The sequence below is a fragment of the Lithobates pipiens genome, unplaced genomic scaffold (assembly GCF_037356315.1).
Source record: "Lithobates pipiens isolate NorthernLeopardFrog02 unplaced genomic scaffold, aLitPip1_a1.2 Scaffold_19, whole genome shotgun sequence".
In the NCBI taxonomy this organism is placed as follows: domain Eukaryota; kingdom Metazoa; phylum Chordata; class Amphibia; order Anura; family Ranidae; genus Lithobates; species Lithobates pipiens.
The window spans coordinates 402,513,406-402,539,074 of record NW_027507764.1 but is presented as its reverse complement, the minus strand read 5'-3'; the positions used below and the strand labels follow the sequence as shown (position 1 = coordinate 402,539,074).

At 45.2% G+C, this 25,669-nt stretch overlaps 1 protein-coding gene across 2 annotated transcripts in view; it reads left to right on the top strand.

Annotated features, from left to right (window-relative positions):
- The window catches only part of CEP192 (centrosomal protein 192), a 341,693-nt gene that overhangs the window by 105,240 nt on the left and 210,784 nt on the right, over window positions 1–25,669 (top strand). For both annotated transcript variants that reach the window (XM_077492401.1, XM_077492400.1), the window contains exons 11-13: window positions 7,750–7,901; window positions 21,361–21,471; window positions 24,069–24,345. In XM_077492401.1, coding sequence (XP_077348527.1) covers window positions 7,750–7,901; window positions 21,361–21,471; window positions 24,069–24,345 — 540 coding nt within the window. The remainder of the gene's footprint in view (window positions 1–7,749; window positions 7,902–21,360; window positions 21,472–24,068; window positions 24,346–25,669) is intronic.

Sequence of the window (25,669 nt, the reverse complement as noted above, 5' to 3'; positions counted from 1 at the left end):
CTCTCTATAAAAATATTTGCAGTATCCATTGTCGGCTGTATGGGAACAAAAGCCATGAGGTCAAAAGAACTGCCTACAGAGCAGGCACTGCCTTAAGAGACAGAATTATTGTAAGGCACTGATCAGGAGAAGGCTCCAAAATTACATTTCTACTGAACTAAAGGTTCCCAAGAGCACTGTGACCTCCATAAATCTCAAATAGAAGAAGCTTAGCACAACCAGTTCTCTTCCAAGAGCTGGTCACCCTGCCAAACTGAGCAATCGGGGGGGGGGGGGGGGGGAGGGCTCAGAGAGGTGACCAAGAACTCTATGGTCACTCTGAATGAGCTCCAGAGATCCCGTGTAGAGATGAGACAAAGTTCCAGAAGGACAAAAATCACTGCAGTCCTCCACCTATCTGGGTTTAATGGAAACCTCTCCTGAAAAACACATGAGTCTGTTTGGAGTTTGCCAAAAAGCCACTGAAGTACTCTGAGGAATAAGATTATCTGGTGTGATGAAACGCATGACAATGATCCTAAGCACAAGTGTGGCTTAGGGACAACATTTTGGCACAGCTTACCTGTGGAGCAGTGCAGAAAACTGCAGCAGCGTTGCAGTTTTCTACACCGTAGACGACGTCTGTGAGGCCGTATGAGCAAAGGCACATAAACAACCATTGTTATCTTTGTGCCCCTTGGAGAGAGCTTCATTGTTTTCTTATGCATGAATAGTTTTTTTTTTTCAACAACATTGAAACCATTCTTTAAGACCTCATACATGCCATAAAAAAACGTATGGAAGAAACGTGTAGATTTTACAGAGACACGAGTTTACGTCACTTTTTGCGTGTTTGAGTGAGTTTTTATGCTTGTTGACATCATATTTTTATTTATTTTTTTAAATGCGTGTTTCTATATGCAAAAAAATTCACACCACATCCTGCGATATGTCCTCTTCCTGTTTGTGGAAAGGGAAGACAGCTTATTGTTAGCATTATTGCAGAGCCTCCCTTTACATCCTAGACCTCATCAAAGCCTCCCTTTTTATATCACTGGAGCCTCCCTTTGGAGCCTCCCTTTATATTATAGTCCCTATCAGAGCCCCCTTTACAACAGAGTTCCCATCGGGGTGATTTGTGGGATGGGGGGGGGGGGGGGGTCGTAGGCAATTAAAAGAACAGATCCCTTGTGTGTGTCCCTGCAGCAGCTGAAATCCGGCAGTTGCGGGGAGATGCACAGGAAGTTGGTTTTTGTAACTGTGTGCCTCTTACCCCACCGTACACTGATTGTCCCCTCCCATCCACTATATCCTGTTCTTCTTGCTGCCCACCTTTAGGTGTGGCCCAGTTGGGGCACAAGGCTCCACTCTGCTTTCCTCTACACTACTTGACACATGGAGTGCAGAGCCATGCTGTCGGTTTTCTCTAGTTTATGTGCAGAACGCTGCGGAAAATTGCAGACATGCTGCATAATTCCACACCGCACATCACGCCTGCATTTTTGGTGTGATCAAGACGCGGAAAACAATTGTATTATGTTTCTTGCAGAGGCCTTCTTTTTCCTAGTGCAGAAAAACGCAGGTCTCTGCAGATGGTGTGAATGAGCCCAAAAAGTGCAGCCTAAGGCCCCTTTCACATGAGAAGTCTGTTCAGCAGGGAATCTGTCTGACGGGCAGGTGGATGGTTTGTCCATGCATGCTGTCCTCTATGGGTGGTTGGTGGTATGTTTGCATCCGATCTGTTACCCCGGATGACCGCTGGCTTCAGAGGCCCTGACGCTTCACCGATCATGGTAAACGGCTGCTGAAAGTGTCCATTTACCATGTGATCGCTCCATCAAATGACAGAGCAATTACTTGTTAACAAATCAGCCTCATGTCTGGTTCCTCTCTCCTCTTTGTACCAATCGGTACAGTGTGAGTGGAGAGATGGGGTGCAGCAGCGCTGTGGGATGGATCTGTACTGCCCAGTGTTGCTCTGTGCCCATTGCAGCCTCATCCATCCATGTTCAACCATCCCGCTCTTCGTCTTACTCATCCAGCCATCCATACTTGGCAATACTCAACCATCCATACTCAGTAATACTCATCCATTCATGCTCAGCCAGCCATAATCGTCAATACTCATCCATCCATCCATGCTCAGCCTTCCCATCCACCCCCAGCTGTACTCAGCCATCCCATCCGTACTCTACCATACTCATTCATGCTCAGTCATCCCATCCATACTCAGCCAGCCACATGCACGGCTCATCCATCCCCGTTCATGCCACATCCATGCCTCTACAGTGCCTCACAAAAGCGTAATAGGTAGTCAAATTATATTTTAAATTTATGCCCCTAGAACACCTGAAGGTCTCCCTGCATGTTAGGCCTCTGTATGTGGCCAGGCTGTGGAAAAGTCTCCCACATGTGGTATCGCTGTACTCAGGAGTAGGATAATCTATTTTGGGGTGTCATTTTTGATATGTACATGCTATGTGTTAGAAATATTGTATAAATGGACAACTGTGTGTAAAAAAAAAAAAAAAAAAAAAAAAGTTTTCATTTCCTTTCCACTTTTTCCCAAAAACTTGTAGACAAAAATTACATGTTCAAAAGACACATTATGCCTTTATAGATAATACGTTTGGGGGGGCTTTTCTTTTCAAAGTGGGGTCAAATTTGTGGCATTTACATTGTCCTGGTGCTCCCGGGCCTTCAAAATTGCAAGAGGTAGTCAAGGAATTGTATGTGTAATTTGTGCTCCTAGAACGCCTGAAGGTGCTACCTGCATGTTGGGCCTCTGTATGTAGCCACACTGTGTAAAAGTCTCAAACATGTGGTATGAGGTGTAATTTGTGGTATGCATATGCTGTGTGAGAAAACCTGCTAATATGACAATTTTTGTGAAAAGGTAAAGACCAAGAATTGTGGAAAAAAAATTACAACTTCAAAAAACTCACCATGAAACTTACTAAATACCTTGGAATATCTACTTTTCAAAAAGGAGTAATTTGGGGGTATTTGTACTTTCCTGGCTTGTTGGGGTCTCAAGAAATGAGATAGGCAGTCAGTACTTCAGGTGTGATCAATTTTCAAAAATTGGCACCATAGCTTGTGGACTCTATAACTTTCACAAACACCAAATAATCTACACCAATTTGGGTTATTTTTATCAAAGATATGTAGCAGTATAAATTTTGGCCAAAATTTATGAAGAAAAATGACTAATTTGCAAAATTTTCTAACGAACAAAGAAAAATGCATTTTTTTTTTCCTAAAGAATTTTCAGTCTTTTCTTCTTTAACCACTTAAGCCCCGGACCAATTTGCAGCCAAAGGACCAGGCCCCTCGATTCGGCACTGCATCACTTTAACTGACAATTGTGTGGTCGTGCGACGTTGCTCCCAAACAAAATTGGCGTACTTTTTTTTTACCACAAATAGAGCTTTCTTTTGGTAGTATTTGATCACCTTGCGGTTTTTATTTTTTGCACTATAAACAAAAATAGCGCGACCATTTTCAAAAAAATTCAATATTTTTTACTTTTTGCTATAATAAATACCCCCCAAAAATATATAAAAAAAACATTTTTTTTCCCCTCAGTTTAGGCCGATACGTATTCTTCTATATGTTTTTGGTAAAAACCGAAAATTTGCGATTATTGATTGGTTTGTGCAAAAGTTATAGCGTTTACAAAATAGGGGATAGTTTTATAGCATTTTTATTAATATTTTTTATTTTTTTTTACTAGGAATGGCGGCGATCAGCGATTTTTTATTGTGACTGCGACATTATGGCAGACACATCGGACATTTTTGACACGTTTTTGGGACCATTGTCATTTTATACAGCAATCGGTGCTATTTAAATGCACCAATTCCTGTGTAAATGACACTGGCAATGAAGGAGTTAAAGTGGTTGTAAACCCTTACAACACACTTTGACCTACAGGTAAGCCTAGATTAAGGCTTACCTGTAGGTCCAAGAAATATCTCCTAAACCTATACGGTTTAGGAAATATTTGCCGAAGACGGCCACTGCTGTCTACGGCGCATGCGCCGTAGACAGCGGTGCGCAGGCGCACTGAGCGCGGCATTTTCAACAACGGCGCTACCGCTCGTGTCTGCTCCCGTGCGCATGCGCGGGAGTGACGTCATCGCGGCTTCGCCGAATGACAGCGGCGGAGCTGCGAGACCCCACCGAGAAGATGGATGCGCCGGACTACAGGGGACAGCGGTGACTTCACTGGCTCCTGTGTCAGGTAAGTGACACATAATGGACTACTATGCAATGCATAGTGGTCCATTATGCTTTGCCTTTTGCAGAGAATGAAAGAGGAAGTAAACTCATCAGGGTTTACTTTCTCTTTAACCACTAGGGGGCTGTGTGTGTGTGTGTGTGTGTGTGTTTGTTTTTTTATTCGGGGAGGGGGGCGTAGCCGGGCTTGTGACGTCACTGATCGTCCTTCCCTATAAAAGGGACCAGACGATCGGTGACAGCCACACAGGGAAGCATGGAGAGAGGTTTGTTTACACAGACCTTTCCTCGGTGTTCAGCTCTGTGACCCGATCGCGGGACACCAGCGGCGATTGGGTCCGCTGGTCCCGCGGTCACGGAGCACAGGATCGGGAGCGCACCGCCGCTGGCGCGCTCCTGACGCACGGATGGGCACTTAAAGAATCATGTAGCGGTACGTGATTGTGCCCAGCCGTGCCATTCTGCCGACTTATATCGGCGTGAGGCGGTCCTTAAGTGGTTAATAGCGCAAAAAGTAAAAAACCCAGCGGTTATTAAATACCACCAAAAGAAAGCTCTATTTGTGTGAAAAAGGACAGACATTTCAGCATACAGTGCTGCATGACTAATTGTCATTCAAAATGTGAGAGCCCCTAAAGCTGAAAATTGGTCTGGTTAGGAGAGGGGTTTAAGTGCCCAGTGGGTAAGTGGTTAAATGACACATCACACAGATCAGTGTGTTTAGATTAACTCTAATTTTACTAGAGTAGCAAAGTAGTATTTGTTTACAAAGCAGGGCAATAGATCGACCAAGTACGCAGTAACAGCCCAGGCTCTGTAGAGGAGTTTCCCAAAAAACGCTTAAGAACAATTTAACAGTGTAGATACAATATACATTTATGTACAGTGAGATACCACCTGTAGCTTGACCTGTATGACAATAAAAGGGTTAAGTAATGCAGGTAGTTAATCTAAAGGGGAACCCCAGGCCAGCCTACTCCAGCTTTAAATCCTAATGAGAGATCAGACAGAATTAGAATAGTGTAGGGCCCTTTAAATATTAACACCAATGTCTGAGGTACAGGCTTTTGATGGTCTTCACCGGCAGTTGGAGCCCATTAGATTATATCCAATAAGTCATAGTGTTGTATTAACAGACTGGGTTAAACAGGCTAATGGTACTCCTTGAAATGGGTTTTAGGTAGAGATGTCTATGTACAGTGTTCAAATGGAAGTGCAGTAAAGTGTTCCCAAGGTGAAGGGGTCTGTACAGTGTTCCAATAAAGTAACCAGGGAAAGATTGCAGGAGATGGGCTAGATGCCTTGCAGGCAGCGACCCGGGAAGAGACATCCGTCAGTGAAGCCAGTGGTGATCCATAGGTGCGGAGTGTGAACTAACGTGGTGTCAAGCTGCTGAGTTGGTGCCATTTAGATGTCTGACAAACGGCAAGCAGAGTTTGGCTCTCCGAGGCCAGGCTGGAGTCACTTGAACACAGAGTGGTAGGCCGCAACCTCTCTCTCCCGGTCACGGAGAGGTCTGCATTATGCAAGGCCCAGGAAGAAGCGGGGCCTGCATCTCCTGGCTCCTTTATAGTCTCTCGTAGAAGTTCCCTGCATGGTAGCAAGGATCCCTTGTATGTGTAGACCCGGTGTATGTTTATGCAATGGAATTGCTGGTCAGAAAGACTTGGTCCCACAATCCATTTGGTTGGGTTCACAAATATGTTGACTGTCACTGTCGCCCAGCATTAAAGGGACAGAACTACAGGTGATGTATGATATGGGATGGGGGGGGGGGGGGAGTACAATATTACCGTTATGGTACACCATCGCTATATGTTTAAACAAAATAAAAAGTACAATATTAGACACTGCCAAATTTGTAGAGACTGGTCTGCTGGCAGCCTTAACCTAGGTTCACACACATGCGATGCGGGACTGCACTGGACAAAGCACACAGGCGCTTTACCTTAATGTAGGCTGTTAAAAAAAAAAAAAAACACATAAAAGTAATGCACTCACTGCATGTAGTGTAAAACACGTGTGTCTAATATAGAAAGTCTCCAGGATGTTGACACCACCTTGCAGAGTTGAGCAGGCAAGGGCCCAGACTGGTGTGCAGAGGTCAGCAGGCGAGTAGCTGGTGACTGTAACATTTGCCTGGGTAGTAGCTGGAGAGCTATGCTGGAAGACTATTACACGGGGCACAAGCTCCGTCTCGATTTGATGAAGAGGCAGAGCTTGTGCCCAGGAATGCGTAGCCATGCCCACAAGGTACCGACCTACTTGTGTCTCCCGCAGATTGCCAAAAGTTCCTGGATGCCACCCTATCACAGGAGACTACTTGCGTTCCACGCTATAGCCAGATAGTGTTCCAGCATAGCGCTCTGCTTCTCTGGTGAACTCTGCAATCATGACCGATGGGCTGCCAACCTCTGCACACCAGTCTGGCTGCTTGCCTGCTGAACTCTGTAAGGTGGTGTCGGCATCCTGGAGATTTTGTACCTTACAGACCTACTAATGTTCTACTATATGCAGTGCGTGCACCTTGGAGGGTCCTGCCTATTTTATTAATTTTTTTGACAAGTCTCTGTTCATTTGAAGGTGAAAGCATAACTTAACCACTTCAATACTGGGCACTTTCTTAAAAAAAAAAAATTAATAAAAAATGCATTGTTCTTCGTTTCTGTTTCATTTGCAAAAAAAGTAATTTCTCGATGTAGCAGCATCATTTTAGGTCAAGATACATTTCGTTGGGCAAAATTACCCAAGTCTGTGTTTTTATTTGTTGTCAGTGATGGGGGATAGATATGTTTTATGGGGACATTGAAATGTGTATAGGGACAGGTGTATCAATGGTGCTATGTGTACTGTTTTTTGTGGGGTGATCTGTAACAGCTCTGTGTAAAGATGTACAGATGTGGGCCAGTCACGGTGTACATATCCCGATCTCTGCTCAGCTGAATTCTGAGATCATAATGATCACAGGATCAAGCCACGGCGTGCCTCCTGGCCGCGCTGTGAGCACTGGTTCTGAGGGACGATCGTGAACGTCCAGTCAGAACGAGAAAAGGACCACTCGGCCGTTTATGTGCAGTGGGAGGTGGTTAAGTAGTCATAAATATAAAGTATCCTGTAGTGTACGCCAAAACAGTTTTACTGCTAAATTTAAAATATCCTATTTTTAATTTCCTTAGATAATGAAAATGAATACACAGTGTAAAGTTTTTGAAGTTAACCGGGATTTGTGAATGCAGGGTAAGCAGATGATTGAAAGGTCTACACCTCCATTCATAGATCATATTCCATCTTTAGAACCTTTTGATAATGACTTCTATGAATGGTGGAGTATGGTAGAAAGAGAGCGTAGTGGGGCACCGTTGATGAGAGCCCATGACCGCTCCAGCATCGGAAAGATTATTGCAGCGGGGGGGACAGGTTGATATCGCAGCTATATGGTTGACTTTGAATTAGTGGTTTTCTCTTTTTTTTTTTTTTTTTTTCTGAAAATGTGTTTTACAAAGGTGTGTTTTTTTTTTTTTTTTGTAGGACAAGAGTCTGGACATGGTGATGGTAGCAGTGGAAGTGAAGATGGATTTAAGCCATTACAGGCATCGACAACGCACACCCCTGGATCATGGATGAAAGATATTGGTGCCAGAAATGTTGCAGGTGAAGAACAGTTGGGTCGTTTTACTCAAGTAAGTAACATTTACTATGAAGTTTGATATTTGACTAGTGGATCAATTACATACAACAGTGCATTTTACCTGAACCATGGTGCCCTCTGCCATCTGTGAGGGCAGTAGCAAAACGTCTGTCTGCTCCCTGCAGTCTATGCGAATATGAATAGGATTTCATTGACTGGTGCATTTGAGCTGCAGTACCCTGCAACTAAGCTCGTAGGTCCTTATTCACACTTGAGGGGCCTATGTGCAGTTCTAGTTGGTAGTAAACCCCATCTCTGCTATAGATGGCTCAGTTGTCACAAATTGAATGGTAAAAAGAACCAAATAAAGGGGTGGGTTGCCATTTTAAAATAACAAATTATGCTTTTTCATTGACGCCTAACACTTTTATAATCTTAACTGTATGCAAGTCCCAAAGCAGTGTCTCAGTTAAGGGTGGGTAACCAGAGCAGAGTCCATATTCCGATCGCACACATTCCTGGAATAAGCTCTTTAGGCTGCTGGGTGCTGTAGCGATCACCACCTGGATACTGGAACCCATACAATATGTAGATATTTGCCAACACACCAAGGATCATCAATTTAGTCCAAACTATTTTTTATTCAAGAATCATATCACATAGCAGTCTTTCAGAGCCACGCAGGACCCCTTCGTCAGGTCACACTAATCTGTTCTCAAATGCAGGAGTGCCATGCTTTGTCAAATTTAGTTTGGTTGTTGAGAGTACTAGAGCGTTTGTTAATCCTGATCCAATTCAGTTTGTTTTAAGTACTCAAAGACCACCACTAACCAATTAAAACGCTGCAATTGCAAGTCTGTCTGCCAGAATTATAAAGACCAATCTTTAGGCCTCTTGCACATGATACTCCTGTTTGAGCTTCTACTTTTTCAGACATTTTATTTTTTAGGTATTTTCGCACATATGAGTTCACAATATTCATGCACATTTTCGCACATGCGTGGAAGCTTGTTCCCAGATTGACCATGTCAATTGACAAATCTGCGTGTATTTGTGCGAATGTCCGCATTTGCGCGCATGTGGTGTAAATTGCTGAACATGCCGATCTTTATTTTTTTTATTTTTTATTTATTGAATACTTGGTGCTTATTTACACGCCTGTGGTGCATAGGCACGTTACAGTTAATGGGCTGTATTTTAGTTGATTAAATAAAATAAGCTGTACTGCGCATTTCTCAAATCGCCTTTCAGGACAACCCCGGAGAGAGTAGCTCCACCTTGCAATCAGGAAACACATGCCCACTTTAAAAACACCTCCTCCTCCTCCATGGCTTCAGTTATTGTGTTTCCTCCTTGGAGGAAGCATGTGCCTGAACCAGGGAGAGCTACACTCTCTGCAGGGGAGTAAGGCTTACCTTTTGTTGCAGGTTGTTTCTCTTTGACCCCCAGCAGCATCTCCACGGGGAGAGGACTCCTGGAGCTCCTGGTCCCGCCATCTCACGGGAGTAAGGACCCTCGGAGTGCCGGCGTCGGGTGCCCGGTGTCCGCTTGTTAGCGCAGGGAGGGCTCTGTTGCTGGCGGAGGCCGCTGCAGGTCAGCGGCATGGCTCCGTTTTCGGCGCCGGGTCCCGGGCGGCGACGGCGTCGTTCACGGTGACGCGCGGGCGCTCTGAGGGGGCGTGGCGCCGTGGTTCAGCGCCTGGAACGCAGGGGTCATGGGGCGGGTCAGGTGACCGTGTGCTTCCGCTTCCGGCCGGCCTTGATGACGCGGCGGCCGGGAAAATTTAAAATGAGAGCTGTTTGTAAAATAGCTGCCTCACTCAAACGATGGAAGAGTGCAAGCCAGCTATGGCGAAGACAGGCGCCCCCAGCACCGGTCCAGCCCAGGTACGTAAGGTGCACTGGCACCCTCTGCTTTACTGTGGGTATGTCTTTGTTTGTTCCCCCCTCTTGGGGGCCTGTCGCTGCAGGTCAGAGGTGGACTTCGCTCTGACCTTTTGCAGCCTAGTTCTGGGGTCTCACTAGTAGGTCTGTTTGGTGGTGGGTCTCTGCACTGGCTTGGTGTTAAGCAACTGGTTGTTGAGAGCTTTTAGTGAATTAAACCTGTATGTCGTTTCAGGAAAAATCACTAGGAAAAGCTAGACCAGGTCAGAGAAAATGTCCTTCCTGCAAAACCCCCCTCAGAGATTCATGGCAGAAGGCAATGTGCAGAAATTGTATCAGAGAATTGGTGGAAGAGGAAACATCTCAACAATATAAGGATTTGTTTTCTTCGGTTAAAGAGCTGACAAACTCTTTGAGTTCAGTCAAGTCCATCCTGATACAAAACCCTCCCGCACAGACCGAGCCTCAGAACTTACCGCCCAGCCCCAGGGCGTCGTCATCCAGACAGGTGGAAACTGAAGAGTCTGGAGACGAAGGGGGTAGTACTCTCATCTCCTTCAGGGATTCTGAGGAGGAGGAGGAAGAGGAAGAAGATAGCAGGGGCTCCAAATTCAAGCTATCACTAGAGGAAGTAGATGATATTTTAAAAGCAATCTACACTACTCTAGAAATTCAGGAAGAAAGAGTACAACTGTCAGTTCATGACAAAATGTACCAGGGGTTGGACGAAACAAAACGGCGAGTTTTTCCTGTCCACAGGGTCCTCTCAGACTCAGTGAGAAAGGAGTGGAAGGACCCAGAAAAAGCCCCTTTCTTCTCTAAAGCTCTCAAAAGAAGGTTTCCCTTCGAAGATAAGGACTCAGAGGTTTGGAACAAGAAACCCAGAGTCGATGCAGCTTTCTCGCAGGTATCCAGACGAACGGATCTAGCCTTTGAAGATATGGGGATCCTTAAAGACCCAATGGACAAAAAAGCTGACTCCATCCTTAAAAAAGCTTGGGATGCTGCGTCGGTCAGTCTAAAACCAGCAATGGCAGCTACGGTGGTGGCCAGGAATCTGGAATGTTGGGTAGAGAAGCTGAAGAGCCATATTGAGGCGGGGACACCCCGCAAGGATCTCTTAGAGTCCTTTCCACTGATCCTGAATGCAGTCAAATACATGGCGGATGCATCAGCAGAATCAGTTAAACTGGCCGCTAGGTCTTCGGCTCTTGTAAATTCAGCCAGGAGAGCAGTTTGGCTGAAAACATGGTCTGGGGACACTGCCTCTAAGGTCAAGCTGTGTGGTCTTCCCTTTTCGGGTGACTTGCTCTTTGGTCCTGATTTAGAGTCTGTGCTGGATAGAACAGCCGATAAAAAGAAGGCTTTTCCAGTTAAGAAAAAGCAGATGGCTAAAAAGAATTTTCGTGCTTTTCAGCAGTCCCATAAAAAAGACCAGGAGCACAAGAGCAGATGGGGTTCACAGAAGGGCAAAGGCAGGGGTGGAGTCCTCTTTAGATCTCCCCCAGAGCAGTCCCCTAAGAACAAGTGACAATATCTCCCCAGTGGGGGGGAGACTGTCAGCTTTTCGCGAACAATGGGACAGGCTGTCTCCAAATCTGTTCGTGAAGAGCGTTGTCGATCAGGGGTACAGGTTGGAGTTTTCAGAACTACCCCCGAGCAGGTTTTATGTGACAACATTGCCAAGGGATCAGGAGAAGGCCTCTGCAATGAAGCTGTTGTTACAGGAGCTGATACAGCAAGAGGTTCTGATTCAAGTCCCAGTAAGCCAGCAGGGCGGGGGTTTTTAATCACATATTTTTCTGGTGAAAAAACCCTCAGGGAAGTACCGTCTAATCCTGAATCTGAAATTCCTGAACAGGTTCATTCGGTACAAACATTTCAGGATGGATACAATTTTCTCCATCACAAAGCTGTTGACCCCAGAATGCTTCATGGCATCCCTGGACCTAAGGGATGCCTACCTTCATATACCAATTCATCAGGCATCGCAGCAGTTCCTGCGCCTGGCATTGAAGGTAGGGAGTTCGGTATGGCACCTCCAATTCAGGGCTCTGCCGTTCGGACTCTCGTCCTCTCCCAGGGTCTTTACGAAGATTATGGCAGAGGCTTTGGAACCCCTGAAATTGAAGGGGATTCCAGTCGTTCCTTATCTGGACGACCTTTTGTTTTTTGCAGACTCCAGGGAGCAGGTCCTAGTCAATCTCCAGAGGGCCCAGTCTCACCTCGAGGGCCTGGGATGGCTTCTAAACCTAGAGAAGTCAATCCTGACCCCCTCACAGGAAATGAAATTTCTGGGGTATACATTAAATTCGATTCTCCAGAAAGTTTTCCTGCCGTTGGAAAAACAGGAAAAGTTACAGCTAGCTGTACAGCGGATACAGAGCAACCAGACAGTCTCAGTCAGGATGGCTATGGCAGTTCTGGGCCTGCTTACGGCAGCAATCCCGGCTGTTCAGTGGGCCAGGTTCCATTCCAGACCCCTTCAGAGGGAGGTTCTGTCAAGCTGGTCCCATCAGGATCCTTTGGAAAAACAGCTAAAAATTTCGTCAAAGACGAAAAGGGCTCTTTGGTGGTGGAGAGACCAGGCAAACCTCTCAAGGGGCCTGGTGTGGACCTTTCCTGTGGACAAGCGCCTTACTACAGACGCAAGTGCCTGGGGCTGGGGAGCCCATCTGGATGGTCAGACATCTCAGGGGGTCTGGTCCAAACAGGAAGCTCAAAGATCATCCAACTGGAGGGAGTTGAAGGCGATCTTTCTGGGTTTAGTGGCATTTCAGCAGAGTTTGAGAGGCCACCATGTTCAGGTGTTGTCAGACAACACAACAGCGGTTACCTACATTATGAAGCAAGGGGGAACCAGAAGCAGGAGCTTGATGGAGCTGGCCAATCTGTTGTTAGCCTGGGCAGAACAGAACACAGCCTCACTATCGGCAGTGCATCTGAAGGGCTCTCAGAATTTGTTTGCGGACCTCCTAAGCAGGCGCAAATTGCTAGAGGCAGAATGGAGTCTGAATCAGGAAGTGTTCCTGATGATCTCCGAGGCCTGGGGGGTTCCTCAGGTAGACCTTTTTGCCAGCCAGCAGAACTCAAAGGTGGACAGATTCTTTTCTCTTCACCGAGGAGATGCAGCAATAGGGTTGGATGCATTCGCTCACCCCTGGCATTACCAGCTGTGCTATGCCTTTCCCCCCTTTCCTCTAATTCCACTAGTACTGAGGAAATTCAGGGAAGAAAGGACAGACTTAATACTAGTCACTCCTTTTTGGCCAAAAAGACCCTGGTTCGCGGGTCTTCGAAACCTAGCCTCGAAGCCCCCATGGAGGTTACCACTCAGAAAAGATCTGTTATCCCAGGGGACAGTAAGTCATCCAGAAGTGGAACTCCTGCAGCTAACCGCCTGGTTTCTGAGGAGGACCTGTTAAAGGCTAAAGGTCTCTCAGATAAAGTAGTAAAGACCCTGCTGTCCAGTAGGAAGGCAGTTACACAGGCAATTTACATGAAGGTCTGGAAAAAGTTCAACTCCTGGTGCAGTTCTAGAGAACTCAAGGTCAAGAGCACGGTGTCAGTCTTGGAGTTTCTCCATGAAGGAATGGAGAAGGGTCTCGCAGCCAGTACCCTGAAGACTCAGGTGGCTGCCTTATCAGTTTTCTTTGAAAAGACTTTATCTAAAGAAACTTTAATTTCTAGATTTTTTAGGGCTCTTGCTCGAAATAGACCAGTAGCCCTTAAAGACTTTCCCAGTTGGGATTTGTCTACAGTTTTACAGGGTCTCTCGGGAGCACCGTTTGAACCCTTACAGGAAGCTTCTTTGCAGAAGGTGGTTTTAAAAACAATCTTTTTGGTGGCCATCACCTCGGCCAGGAGAGTCAGCGAGCTCCAAGCTCTAGCTATTACAGAACCCTTCCTTAGAATTTATCAGGACAGGGTGGTACTGAGGACGGATCCAGCATTCCTACCGAAAGTATCCTCAACTTTCCATCGATCACAGGAAATAGTGTTACCTACATTCTCTGCAAGCCCAGCAAATGCAGGAGAGGAAGTTTTTCACACATTGGATGTGAGAAGATGTCTTTTACAGTTTCTGAAAGTTACTAAAGAATTTAGAAAATCAAACGCCCTCTTTGTGATATTTTCTGGATCACGCAAGGGGGAGAAAGCTTCTAAAAGTACGCTGGGTAGGTGGCTTAAGTTGGCTATAACAGAAGCCTATAAAGCAAAAGGAGAAATACCTCCCTCAGGTATTGCTGCCCACTCTACTAGATCCACGGCAGTTTCCTGGGCTGAAAGGGCCGGTGCCACGCCTGAACAAATCTGCAAGGCTGCCACTTGGTCCAGTTATTCGACATTTCTCCGGCATTACCGGTTAGATCTACTGTCTGCAGCAGATCAGGCCTTCGGCAGGAAGGTACTGCAGGCAGTAGTCCCGCCCTAGGGTAAGTTTCTCGGTTATCCTCTCCGGGGTTGTCCTGAAAGGCGATTTGAGAAAGACTCAGTTAGACTTACCGGTGACGGTATTTCTAAGAGCCTTTCAGGACAACCGTTACTTCCCTCCCTAGGTTATGCTTAGTAAATGTATTAAGTTCTACCATGGTGTTGTGCTTTCTGTGCTTTGTTTTCCAGCGTCGGAAGGCCACAATAACTGAAGCCATGGAGGAGGAGGAGGTGTTTTTAAAGTGGGCATGTGTTTCCTGATTGCAAGGTGGAGCTACTCTCTCTGGGGTTGTCCTGAAAGGCTCTTAGAAATACCGTCACCGGTAAGTCTAACTGAGTCTTTTCAAGCTGCAGTGTGCAAGAGGCTTAAGGCCTCTTGTACACTGCTGCTGCTAAATGGACGTTTAGGAGCAGTTAGGCATTTTTTCTCTTTCATTCATTGACAGATACAGTTCCAGTAATCTTGCCCATGGGGTTATTGCGCCACCTTCAGGAGAGGACTAGGCAGAACATGTAATACATGTGAAAACGAGAACGTTACAGTTCCACCTAGGGCGCAGTCCCTCTGTTAACCCCTCAGTGTGCTTCCTGCAGCTCAGTACATCAACAAGCAGTATAACGTAAACCAATAGGAGCGGAGGGTGCTGTGTCCGTCAATGAACTTCAGGGAAAAGGATTTTACGGCGAGTACAAAAATTCTATTTTCTCTTTCGTTCATTGACTGACACAGCTCCAGTAATCTTGACCGTAGGGACGTCCCCAAGCAGTGTCATAACGAGGGGTGGGAACAGCAATATAACTTCACCCAAAACCAGTGGTGCTCTCTTACAGGGGAGTCACCATCTTAACTTGCCGCATAAGAACTTGCGGCCAACAAATGCAGCACTGCATTAATACTCAAAATTAACTTTTTTAAACAGAAGAGAGGGTGCAGAATTGCAACATTACACAGCCGCCTGCAAACCTTTGAGTCCAAAGCAGGCATCAGAAAATGCGCTTGCATCCACTTTGTAGAATTTGGTAAAGATGTGAACGGACGACTAAGTCGCAGCCTTACACACTTGAGCGACTGACGCTTGATGTCGGAAAGCCCAAGAGGTTCCAATTGCCCTGGTGGAATGGGCTGTGACGGTGACGGGAAAGGGGGCACCTGCCCCTTCAAGGGGTGGGCCTGGACCACAATCTGTCTGATCCACTTGGAAATGGTGACCAATGAAACCGCCATCCCTTTTGGACCAGCTACCAAAACGAACAGAGTCTGACTTCCGAAAGGGAGCCATGGCAGACAACTATACCCTTAGAGCTCGGACCACACCCAGGGAATGAAGGGCCACCACCTTAGGATGTGTCGGTTTAGGACACAGAGATGGTAACACAATGTCTTCATTGATGTGTAACGCCGAAACCACCTTCGGCGGAAAAGAAGGTTGCAGCCACTAGGAAGACCACTTTCTGAGAGAGTCAACAAAGGAATTTCCCTGATGATCTCAAACGGCGGTTTCTGAACAGCCGATAGCACCAGGTTCAGATCCTACGGGGGCAAGGGTGGACACACCGGAGGGAATACATGCCGGACCCCTTGTATAAAAGTGCTCACTAGAGAGTGAGACACCAGGGGTCATTGGAAAAAACAGCCAAGGCTGATATTTGTCCCTTAATGGTGCTTAAAGCCAATTTCTGGTCTCCTCCTCGCTGTAGGAACAGCAGGATCCTGGAAACAGAATAGGTGCGGAAACCACCTCCTCACACATGGAGATGTAAGCCTTCCAGGTACGATGGTATATGTTCCGAAAAGATTTTCATGCCCTCAGCATAGTTGAAATCAGAGTCCGACGGGCCCCGGTTCCTTAGCACTTGGCTCTCAACAGCCATGCTGTTAAAATCAGCGATGGTAAAGCAAGATGGAGACTCAGACCTTGAGACAGAAGGTCTTCTCGCATCGGTAGTCGCCAGGGAGTGTCCGCAACCAGGCGTACTTTTTATTAAACAAAAAAAAAACTCCAATCAGTTTACTTGTATGTATGATTTACATAAAAAAAAAAACAAAAAAAAAACTATATATTAAATAAAAACAGGTAGTCAAAACTTTTGGGAAAAAAATGGGCTAACTTTACTTAGGTTTTTTTTTTTTTTTTTTTTTTTTTCAATCGTATTTCTTTTCCCAAACAAATTGCATTTGAAAGACCGCTGCGCAATTGCCGTGTGACATAAAATATTGCAACAACCGCTATTTTATTCCCTAGGATCTCTGCTAAAAATATATATATAATTTTTGGGGGTTCTAAGTGATTTTCTGGCAGAATTTTTACTTATAAGCAACAAGTGTCAGAAAAGATTTAGTCTTTAAATGATTAAACTGAGAACTCTGCACGCTGAGATGAGTTCTTTCATTAAAGTGTAAACATTGTATCTTTTTGCTCTTTTCTTGGCAGACTGCCCAGAGAGGAAACAAGTGCTTCTATGAAGACTCAGGCAACTTACATTGACTTCTATTACAGAAGTCTTTTGCAAGTCGCTGTAGTAATAAATCGGCCTTTTCATCAGTACAATCGGCCGATGCCGATTAATTAAAAAACGGCAAATATCGGCCGATATATTGGTCGACCTCTACTGGTAGTGGGCTTCCCCTACAGCAAATCGCGGAAACCTCCTGATGGGTATGTGCAGGTACGCATCCTGGATGTCCAAAGATGCCAGGGAGTCCCGTTGATGAAGTGCAGCGACAACTGAGCGAACGGATTCCACTCTGAACCGCTGTACTTTTACAAAGCAGGTCCAAGATTGGACACACCCCTTCCTTTTTGGGGCTACAGATTGGAGCAGAACCCCTGAAACCTTTTCCGATTCTGATACAGGCACTATCACCCCGTGGCTTAGCAGATCCCTTACTGCCCACCAACAGGGCTTCCCGGCAAGCCGGGGGTAAGGGTATGCTGGAGGGGAAGAATCTGTTTGGCGGCCAAGAGAAACTCTATCTTGTAGCCAGAGGAAATCCGTTCGCAGGCCCATTGGTCGGACAGCCGAGAGGCCTACTGGGCTGCAAACTCCCGAAGGCGACTCCCCCACCCGAGTGACGGGTGGGGGCAAACCTTCATGCGGAAGCACTTTTGCTCACAGGCTTGTGGGTCCAGGGACGCTCTTTTACCTCAAAGGTTGTCCTGTTGGAATAGGAGCATTTAGCTAAAGTCCCGGACGGACAAAAAAGCCTCTTTTGAGCGGAAAAGGAGGACCCTGGCCTTTGGCGTGTCTTCCTGGCCTGTGGGAGCAAGGTATTCTTCCCACCTGTGACATTCTTAATAATGTCATCCAAGGAAGGGTAGATCCGTCAAGACTTTAGATGCCTGGTCCGTAGACCAGCATTTTAGCCAAATCAGGTGCCGCAGCACCACTGCTGACACTGAAGCCCTGGACAGCAAAGGAAGCGTGTCCAGGGCCCGCGTCAAATGTACTTAAGGCTGTGCACTAACTGGTCTGCTAGTTACACGCAGACAGAAGTAGTCTCCTTTTATACGAACTTGGTGAAATATGTCAGATACAGAAACACCTTAGGTGTATGGGCTGGCTTACAGGACCGCTACTTCAGTAGAGAATCCTGCTGTATCCTGAATTTTCAGGGTATCGCGCACAGCTGTGATAAGTGCTCCAACTAGCGCTTTGTCCTGCGCGGACCCAGACTGGGAATCCACACTGTTCGATTTGGTCCTGGTCAGCGTCATTTGAAACGGAGCAGGGGCCTGAGTCTGCGTCTGAGCTCTCCCCGGAGGATGGGGGGACAGGGGCAGCTTTTCACCACCTTTACGCCTGCACAACACCTCCACCCTGGCAATGAACATTTCAAAGACTGCTGACAAAGCGTCCAAAGGTACTGCACTGTTTGCAGACGAGCCGGTTGCAATTGCAGGGAGTTCTGGGGAAGAAACGCCAGTTTCTGAAGCCATGCTGACCCACTCTCTGACACCCTTGGGGACTTGGGACAGGTGCACAATCCCACCCTTCTAGCTGCTGCAGACTAAGGGGCCCCCACCTTCATTACTCCCCACCCTGACTGAGCGCTGTGCTGTTCAGTTACAGGTGTCTGCATCCAGTTTCATCTCTCAGGTCCTGAGCAAAAAACGCGCCGTTCTGAGCAGCAGGGACCAGCGCTGAGGATAAAAATCGCGCTGAGCTACAACAAAATGGCCGCTCTGTATAAGCTACAGAAAAAAGGCCCCCGACTGTACACAGTGAATGAACAGAGAAAATGGCGGCAGAACAGCGCCATGGCGATCAGCACATGCAGACCTCTAGACACCCAGCGGGGAGACCACAGACGCCTAGGGACACAGACACCCAGCACAGCCCCCAATCTAAGGTCAGAGCCCCCCAGAGGACCCCTTGCTCAGGTACACACACCGCTCAGTAGCCCGTCATGCAGCATCCCCCGGGGGGGGGAGGGAAAATGGGGGGCAGGGAGGGAGGAGAGGGACCCCTAATATCCCTCCCAGGGAATGCCCAGCTGCTCAATCCCACTGAGGCAGTAAGACAGGTACTTGCCATCCGGACGAGCTGGGGACATCCCATCACAGACCCACTCCCGAGCAGTACGCGGTGGCTGCTGGCCATGGCACACTGTGACAAGGACATCGGCAGTCCGGTCATGTGTGCCCCAGAGCGTTGCACTCAGCGGCCGCCCCTGGAGCCTGAAGTGCATGTTGTGGCCGACCCAGCGCATAGCTAGGGTCTGCACGCACTCGATGGCCAGGCTGGGGAGACTACAAGGATCTAGATTATTCAGCCTGTCACCCAGCCAGCTGTTGATAGCAGATCACAGGATCTTAAAATCTTGCGCAAAAGGCAAAAAATCCCAGGACTGATGGTCCCGCAGGGAGCCTAGGTCATTCTCCTTCACTAAGCAGAAAAAAGGAAGAAATTGTGTTACCATCTGTGTCCTAAACCAACACATCCTAAGAAGGTGGCCCTTCATTCTCTGGGTGTGGTCTGGGCCCTAAGGGTATATTTGTCTGCCACGGCTCCCTTTCGGGAGTCAGACTCGTCAGTACGTTTCGGTAACTGGTCCGAAAAAAGAGACGACGGTCTCGACGGCCACCATTTCCAGGTGGATCAGACAGATTGGGGTCCAGGCCTATGTCTTGAAGGGGCAGGTGCCCCTCTTTCCTGTCATGGCCCATTCCACCAGGGCAATTGGAACCTCTTGGGCTTTCCGACATAAAGTGTCAGTCCCTCAAGTGTGTGAGGCGGCGACTTAGTCGTCCGTTCACATCTCTACCAAATTCTACAAAGTGAATGTAAGCGCATCTTCTGATGGCTGCTTTGGCCGCAAAGTTTTGCAGGCTGCCGTGTAATGTTGCAATTCTGCATTCTTTCTTCTGTTTAAAAAAAGTTAATTTTGAGTATTAATGCACTGCTGCATTTGTTGGCTGCAAGTTCTTATGCGGTTAGTTAAGATGGTGACTCCCCTGTTAGGGAGCACCGCTGGTTGTGGGTGAAGTTATATTGCTGTTCCCACCCCTCGTTATGACACTGCTTGGGGACGTCCCTACGGTCAAGATTGCTGGAGCTGTGTCTGTCAATGAACGAAAGAGAAAATAGGATTTTTGTACTCACCGTAAAATCCTTTTCTCTGAAGTTAGTTGATGGACACAGCACCTTCCCCTCCTATTGGTTTACGTTATACTGCTTGTTGACTTACTGCGCTGAAGGAAGCAGGCCGAGGAGTTATTACCAGAGGGACCGCTCCCTCATGGGCGGAACTGTAAAGTTCTGTTTTCACAGGTATTACAGGTCTAGTCATCTCCCGAAGGTTTTGTAATAACCCCATGGTCAAGATTACTGAAACTGTGTCCGTCAATGAACTTCAGAGAAAAGGATTTTACGGTGAGTACAAAAACCCTTTTTTTTTTTTTTTTTTTTTTTAACTGGTCCTTTTTTTTTTTTTTTTCTTCAAACTCTTCTAAATGCTAAACGGATGTTTTAAACGTGGGTTACTATCTGTCAAGTTAAATCGTTCAGGAGAGGTTGTAACAACGTCCCCTGTAAATAAAGCCTTAGTGTTTAGAAATCTTAATCCCCCAATCTTAACTCTTGAAAGAGCGACTTTAGGGGTCCTAACTATGTTAGTCATGGTGACCAAGAGATTTATATGAAAAGGCCTAATCCAAAATCTAGTCGCCTTAGGGCACTGCCACAAACTGACGGGCACATTTTGGCAACCCTAATGGGAAGCTTTTACCTTTTGAAATAAAGTCAAATAGTTAGATTTGACTAAGGTTGTATTAATGGATATTTTAGATAAATCCATTATCACTATTGCAAGAGGGAGGGGCTCCATTGCTATGCCTAATAAATGAGATCTTCAGCTCCATGCACGCTAGTGTTTTTAAGCTCCTAGAAGCCGTTAGCATTTTTCTGCTCCTATAAGCTAAATAGTGTTATCCTATGTGTCCATGCACATTACTTTAGGCTATTAGCATTTTTTGAGCTTCAGTGTCTAGGAGCAGAAAAACACTTTTTTTTTTGTCGAGGGGTTTTATTTTATTTATTTTTTTGGACCATTTTTTTCAGCAAACACACTAAATGCTTCTCAATGCTATTAGAAGCTCACACAAAACCATGGTATACAGTTTTCATCCAGGGAAAAAAAAAAAAAACAGCTGAATGAAAAATGACAGTGTGCATGGAGCCTCAATCTTTTATAGGGTTTCCTGTATTGGATTTGCTAGTGGCGCTACAACAATATCTTTTTTTTTTTTTTTTTTTTTTTTTGTTTTGTTTTTTGTTTTACATTTGTATCCAAGATCAATGGTAGTATGGGTTACGGTTTTTAGTTGATGCTCGTTTCTTAAAGCGGAAGTAAACCCATAGATTTTAGCAATTACAAAAACCGTGCAGTGAATTCCGCTTGTCACATTAGTTGTGTTCGCAACCAAACTATCAAACCAGCCAATTGTTGGTGTCGTACCTGATCACATGTCCATCGTGGCAGTTGAAGATTAAACAGAGGCTAAGTTAGCCGCTTCCTAGGCTGAAAACAATAGCCGGGTTTACTTCCACTTTAACAATTTGTGGTTTATACGAGTGATGTTTTCAGTCATGTTTTATACTTGTACTTGAGAAAGGATTGTCGTAGGCCTGAAGTGGTTGTACGGATATACGCATGAAACTAGGCGCAGATTGCTAAAAAAAAATTTTTTATAGGCCCCTGGAGACCGTATGGTTCCTGTTGGAAATGGTGAGAATGATAGAAAAGAATTGATTAAACATGATATGGAACAAGACCAGAGTAAATCCTTCCGAGATCCAAATCATGTAAGTGAATTCTGAATCAAATTTAAAGTGGCATGTGTTTATTCAAGGAGGTCTATAAATGTATGCATCATGATTACCTTACTTGCCTTTGATGTATTATGCAACACTGATTTAATTTCATCATTGGGCATCAAGCAAGCCTGGAAGCAACTGCTTGCCACCTGGCCACAGTACATTTACTGTGGCAGAGCGGCATGGTCAGGCTGGATCATGTTTATATATGTCATCCAGCCAAGGGGAGTGCAGTGCAACGCTCCTGCAAACGCTGTGTCCTGGACACGGCAGAATGCAGCTTCTGGTAAATGGCCGCTTTGCATTTCTATCGTAATGACCATGATGACTATAGTGATCCTGCGATTGGCTCACAGGTATCACATGGTTACATAAGTTGAAAAACACACCAGTCCATCTAGTTCAACCTATAAGGGTGAAAAAGGAAAAAATATATACAATCTCATATACACAAGTGTATACCCACAGTTGATCCAGAAGCCGGCATGGTCCACTTTGCTCTAGCAAGGCAAACAATTCCTTCCTGATCTCCCGCGAGGCAATTGGATATTACCTGGATAATCTTTATCTGTAAGTGTTGGTATCCAGTACCTGAGCCAGTCACAGAACCCTGTACCATGTGATAGCTGTGGGCCTATAAAAGATTGATAATGTTTTAGAAAAAAGTTAAAATTGAATGATCACTGCTGATGTTTTATAACAAAGTAGTTTTTATAGCAAAATCTAAAAATCCCAGTGGTAATCAAATGCTATAAAAATGATATAAATTTAAATGTGTGTACAGTGTTGCATGACAAAAAAAATGTATGCAGCACTTTACTTTTTCCCCATTTTTTTTTTTTTTTTCTCTGTTGAGCCTTATTCCAAAATTGATTAAATTCATTATTTTCCTCAAAATTCTACAAACAATACCCCATAATGACAACGTGAAAGAAGTAAATCGCTTGTACATAAGTATTCACAGCCTTTGCCATGATACTCAAAATTGAGTTCAGGTACATCCTGTTTTCACTGATCATCTTTGAGATGTTTCTACAACTTCATTGAGGTCCACCTGTGGTAAATTCAGTTAATTGGACAATTTGGAAAGGCACACACGTCTGTCTATATAGGGTCCCACAGTTAACCGTGCATGTCGTAGCACAAACCAAGCCATGAAGTCCAAGGAATTTTCTGTAGACCTCCGAGACAGGATTTGTATAGAAGCATAGATCTGGGGAAGGATACAGAGAAATGTCTGCACCATTGAAGGTCCCAATAAACACAGTGACCTCCATCATTTTGTAAATGGAAGAAGTTTGGAACCACCAGGACTCTTCCTAGAGCGGGCCGCCCAGCCAAACTGACTGAGACTAGTCAGATTGAGGGAAAGATGAGACATTGATGAAGATTCATCTTCCAATAGGACTACGATCATAGCGCAACAAACAATAACATAACAAAGGAGTGGCTATGGTACAACTCTGTGAATGTCCTTGAGTGGCCCAGCCAAATTGGGTCCAGACTTGAACCCAATTTGAATATCTCTGGAGAGATCTGAAAATGGCTGTGCTCTAACTCTCCCTATCCAATCTAATGGAGCTTGAGAGGTCCGGCAAAGATTGGGAGAAACTGCCCAACAATAGGTATGCAAAGCTTGTAGCATCATACTCAGACTTGAGGCTGTAATTGGTGCCAAAGGTGCTTCAATAAAGTATTGACCAAAAGCTGTGAATACTTATGTACATGTGATTTTTTTTTTTTTTTTTTCGTGTTTTTAAGACATTTGCAAAGATTTCAAACAAACATTTCACGTTGTCATTGGGTATTGTTTGTATAAAATAATGAATGTAATCCATTTTGGAATAAGGCTGTAAGATAAAATGTGGAAAATATCGAAGTGCTGTGAATACGTTCTGCTACTTACTGCAAGAGTCAATTCTACAGGCTAGCCCATACCTGGTTTAAATTTTGGTCAATTTGGCAGGAAATTTGAAACTTGGATGGTCTTGTAAACATAAGGAAGCCTACCAAAGTAGATTTTAAAATTGAGCCAGATGTAAAATTATAGGCAGAGCATTGACTGCACCCTGCCATATACTATCTGAATACAATAGCCCGTAAAAAAGATTCCGTCATCCACACTGTTTTAGCATGGATGTGGGAATCCCTTTATCTCAATGCAGACTAGTCCTTCGAGAGTGGCTAACCTTGAGTGGTAAAATACAAATCGTTGGTACCAAAGCATACAGCTTTAAAAACTGTTGACTGAACAGTTTTCTCTTAAATAAATATTTTTGGTTTAGAGGCATCTAACTATTTTTGTATTAGGTTTTAAACCATTAATATGATGTAAAAGGCTTTCCAGCAGAGGTCTCTAGTGAATCTATGTACGGTTTCTGCCTTTTATCCAAATATTCAAAATCTGATTTTGCTTTAAAGTCTACTGTTCATGCCTTCATTTTTTCACACCACATTATATAATGGTGGCTAAACTGATTATGTTCTGTAAAAAATTAACTTTTTTCCTTTTTGTATAGCGTTCTGGCAATCTGGATTTTTCAGAAACCAATGCTTCTCATAAACTTGACTCTCTTTACCTCTAGGAAAGCCAAAAACCGAGTATCCAGTCTGCCATGGAAGGTAGCCCCCACTTCTCACAGATGTTTTCATCTAGTTTCAGTGGAGAAGAGTTAAATCATGTGAGACCACCTGAATCTGTAGATGTTCAGAGCACAGGTTCAAGTACTGCTGTTGGTGGTTTATCAGATGAATATTTATCACCCACCTGTTTACAAAATGAGAACACCTCCTCCGATGCCTGGCAGTCTTCTCAAGCACAGGCTTTTCAGTGGAGCTTTGATCAAGGTGGCAGTGAAAAGGGTAAGTTCTGATGTGATGAAAAGCAGCACTCTGCAGAAGCAAGTTCTATAATGTAGTAATGCTGCACTTGGAGTTAAAGTGGAATTTAAGTCCGTAATACTAATCTTTTCACCTTTTGATCCAACAGTCTGCCATTAGTGAGGTCCCACGCTGGCGCAAGCATCTTCTCCTTGACGCTGGTCTTAGGTTGTCTTGATAGGCTAGCACAGGATGTTGTAACGCCTGCACACACACAGGCGTTCAGTCATCCTGACACACAGGCACTGTGCCAGAAATTAAACTGAGCTGTGTCTTTTTAAAAAGACACTGAGCAGCCAGGTATATTTTGTTTAATGCAGAAGAGACATGCAATGTAATGTCTCGTATGCAATAAAAGACCCTGCTGGCTTGCAGTTTCTTTGTAGACTTTAGTTCAACTTTAAAGCCTAACCCTGGGCTGTCCTAACATATACAACTAAAGAGTGCATTTTACAATGTGTGTTGACATTCAAACTTAGTCATGTGTTTTCCCCATAATCTACAAAACCTTTTTGGATTTTAAAATGTTAGGGAATATTGCTTTGGTTTGATTTCAGCCAAAACATGAATTTGCCTCTATGAATTAGCTGTGCATAATTCCTTAGAACCCGTACTATAGTTAATTGTTAATATATGCTGGTATTCAATTTGGTGTATTTCTACTTTGACTGGTTTGTCATAACCTCTGATGTGACTGTGAAGCATTTGTAAACTAAACTATCTTTGTGGTCTGGCTTCCTCCCTCTCATCAGTGTGTGCACTGGTGCTGGGCAGGTAGTACATGCGGCTACAGGTCTGATCATTAAATGTAAATGCTATTGAGTGATACTTAGTGGTTTTTAATACAGTGCCTGCTGTTTAAAGTGGGCATACAAAAATTAGGGCCACACCTTCCTTGTGATGCTTTATTAAAAAAAAAAAAAAACACAAATCCAGGTCAGAGTCCAATTATTTACTTTTGTTTTCCCAATATTTCCCAGTTTTCTTCAATGTTGCTTTGTGTTAGGCCCCTTTCACACTAACGTCCCGTTCAGGCCCGCCTGTCAGTTTTTCAGGCGGACCTGAACGGGTGCTCCATAGAGCTCTATGGAGCGTCGGATGTCAGCGGTGACATGTCCGCTGACATCCGACCCGCTCCGATCCGAAAAAGTGTGACGGAGGAAAAAGCTATTTTTCCATCCGTCTGCGGATCGGATCGAATGACGACGGGCACTGCGGTCCGTCGTCATCCGATCTCCCATAGGGGAGAGCGGCGCTGTGACAGGTCCGTCCCTGCACAGTGTGCGGAGACAGACCTGTCATCTCC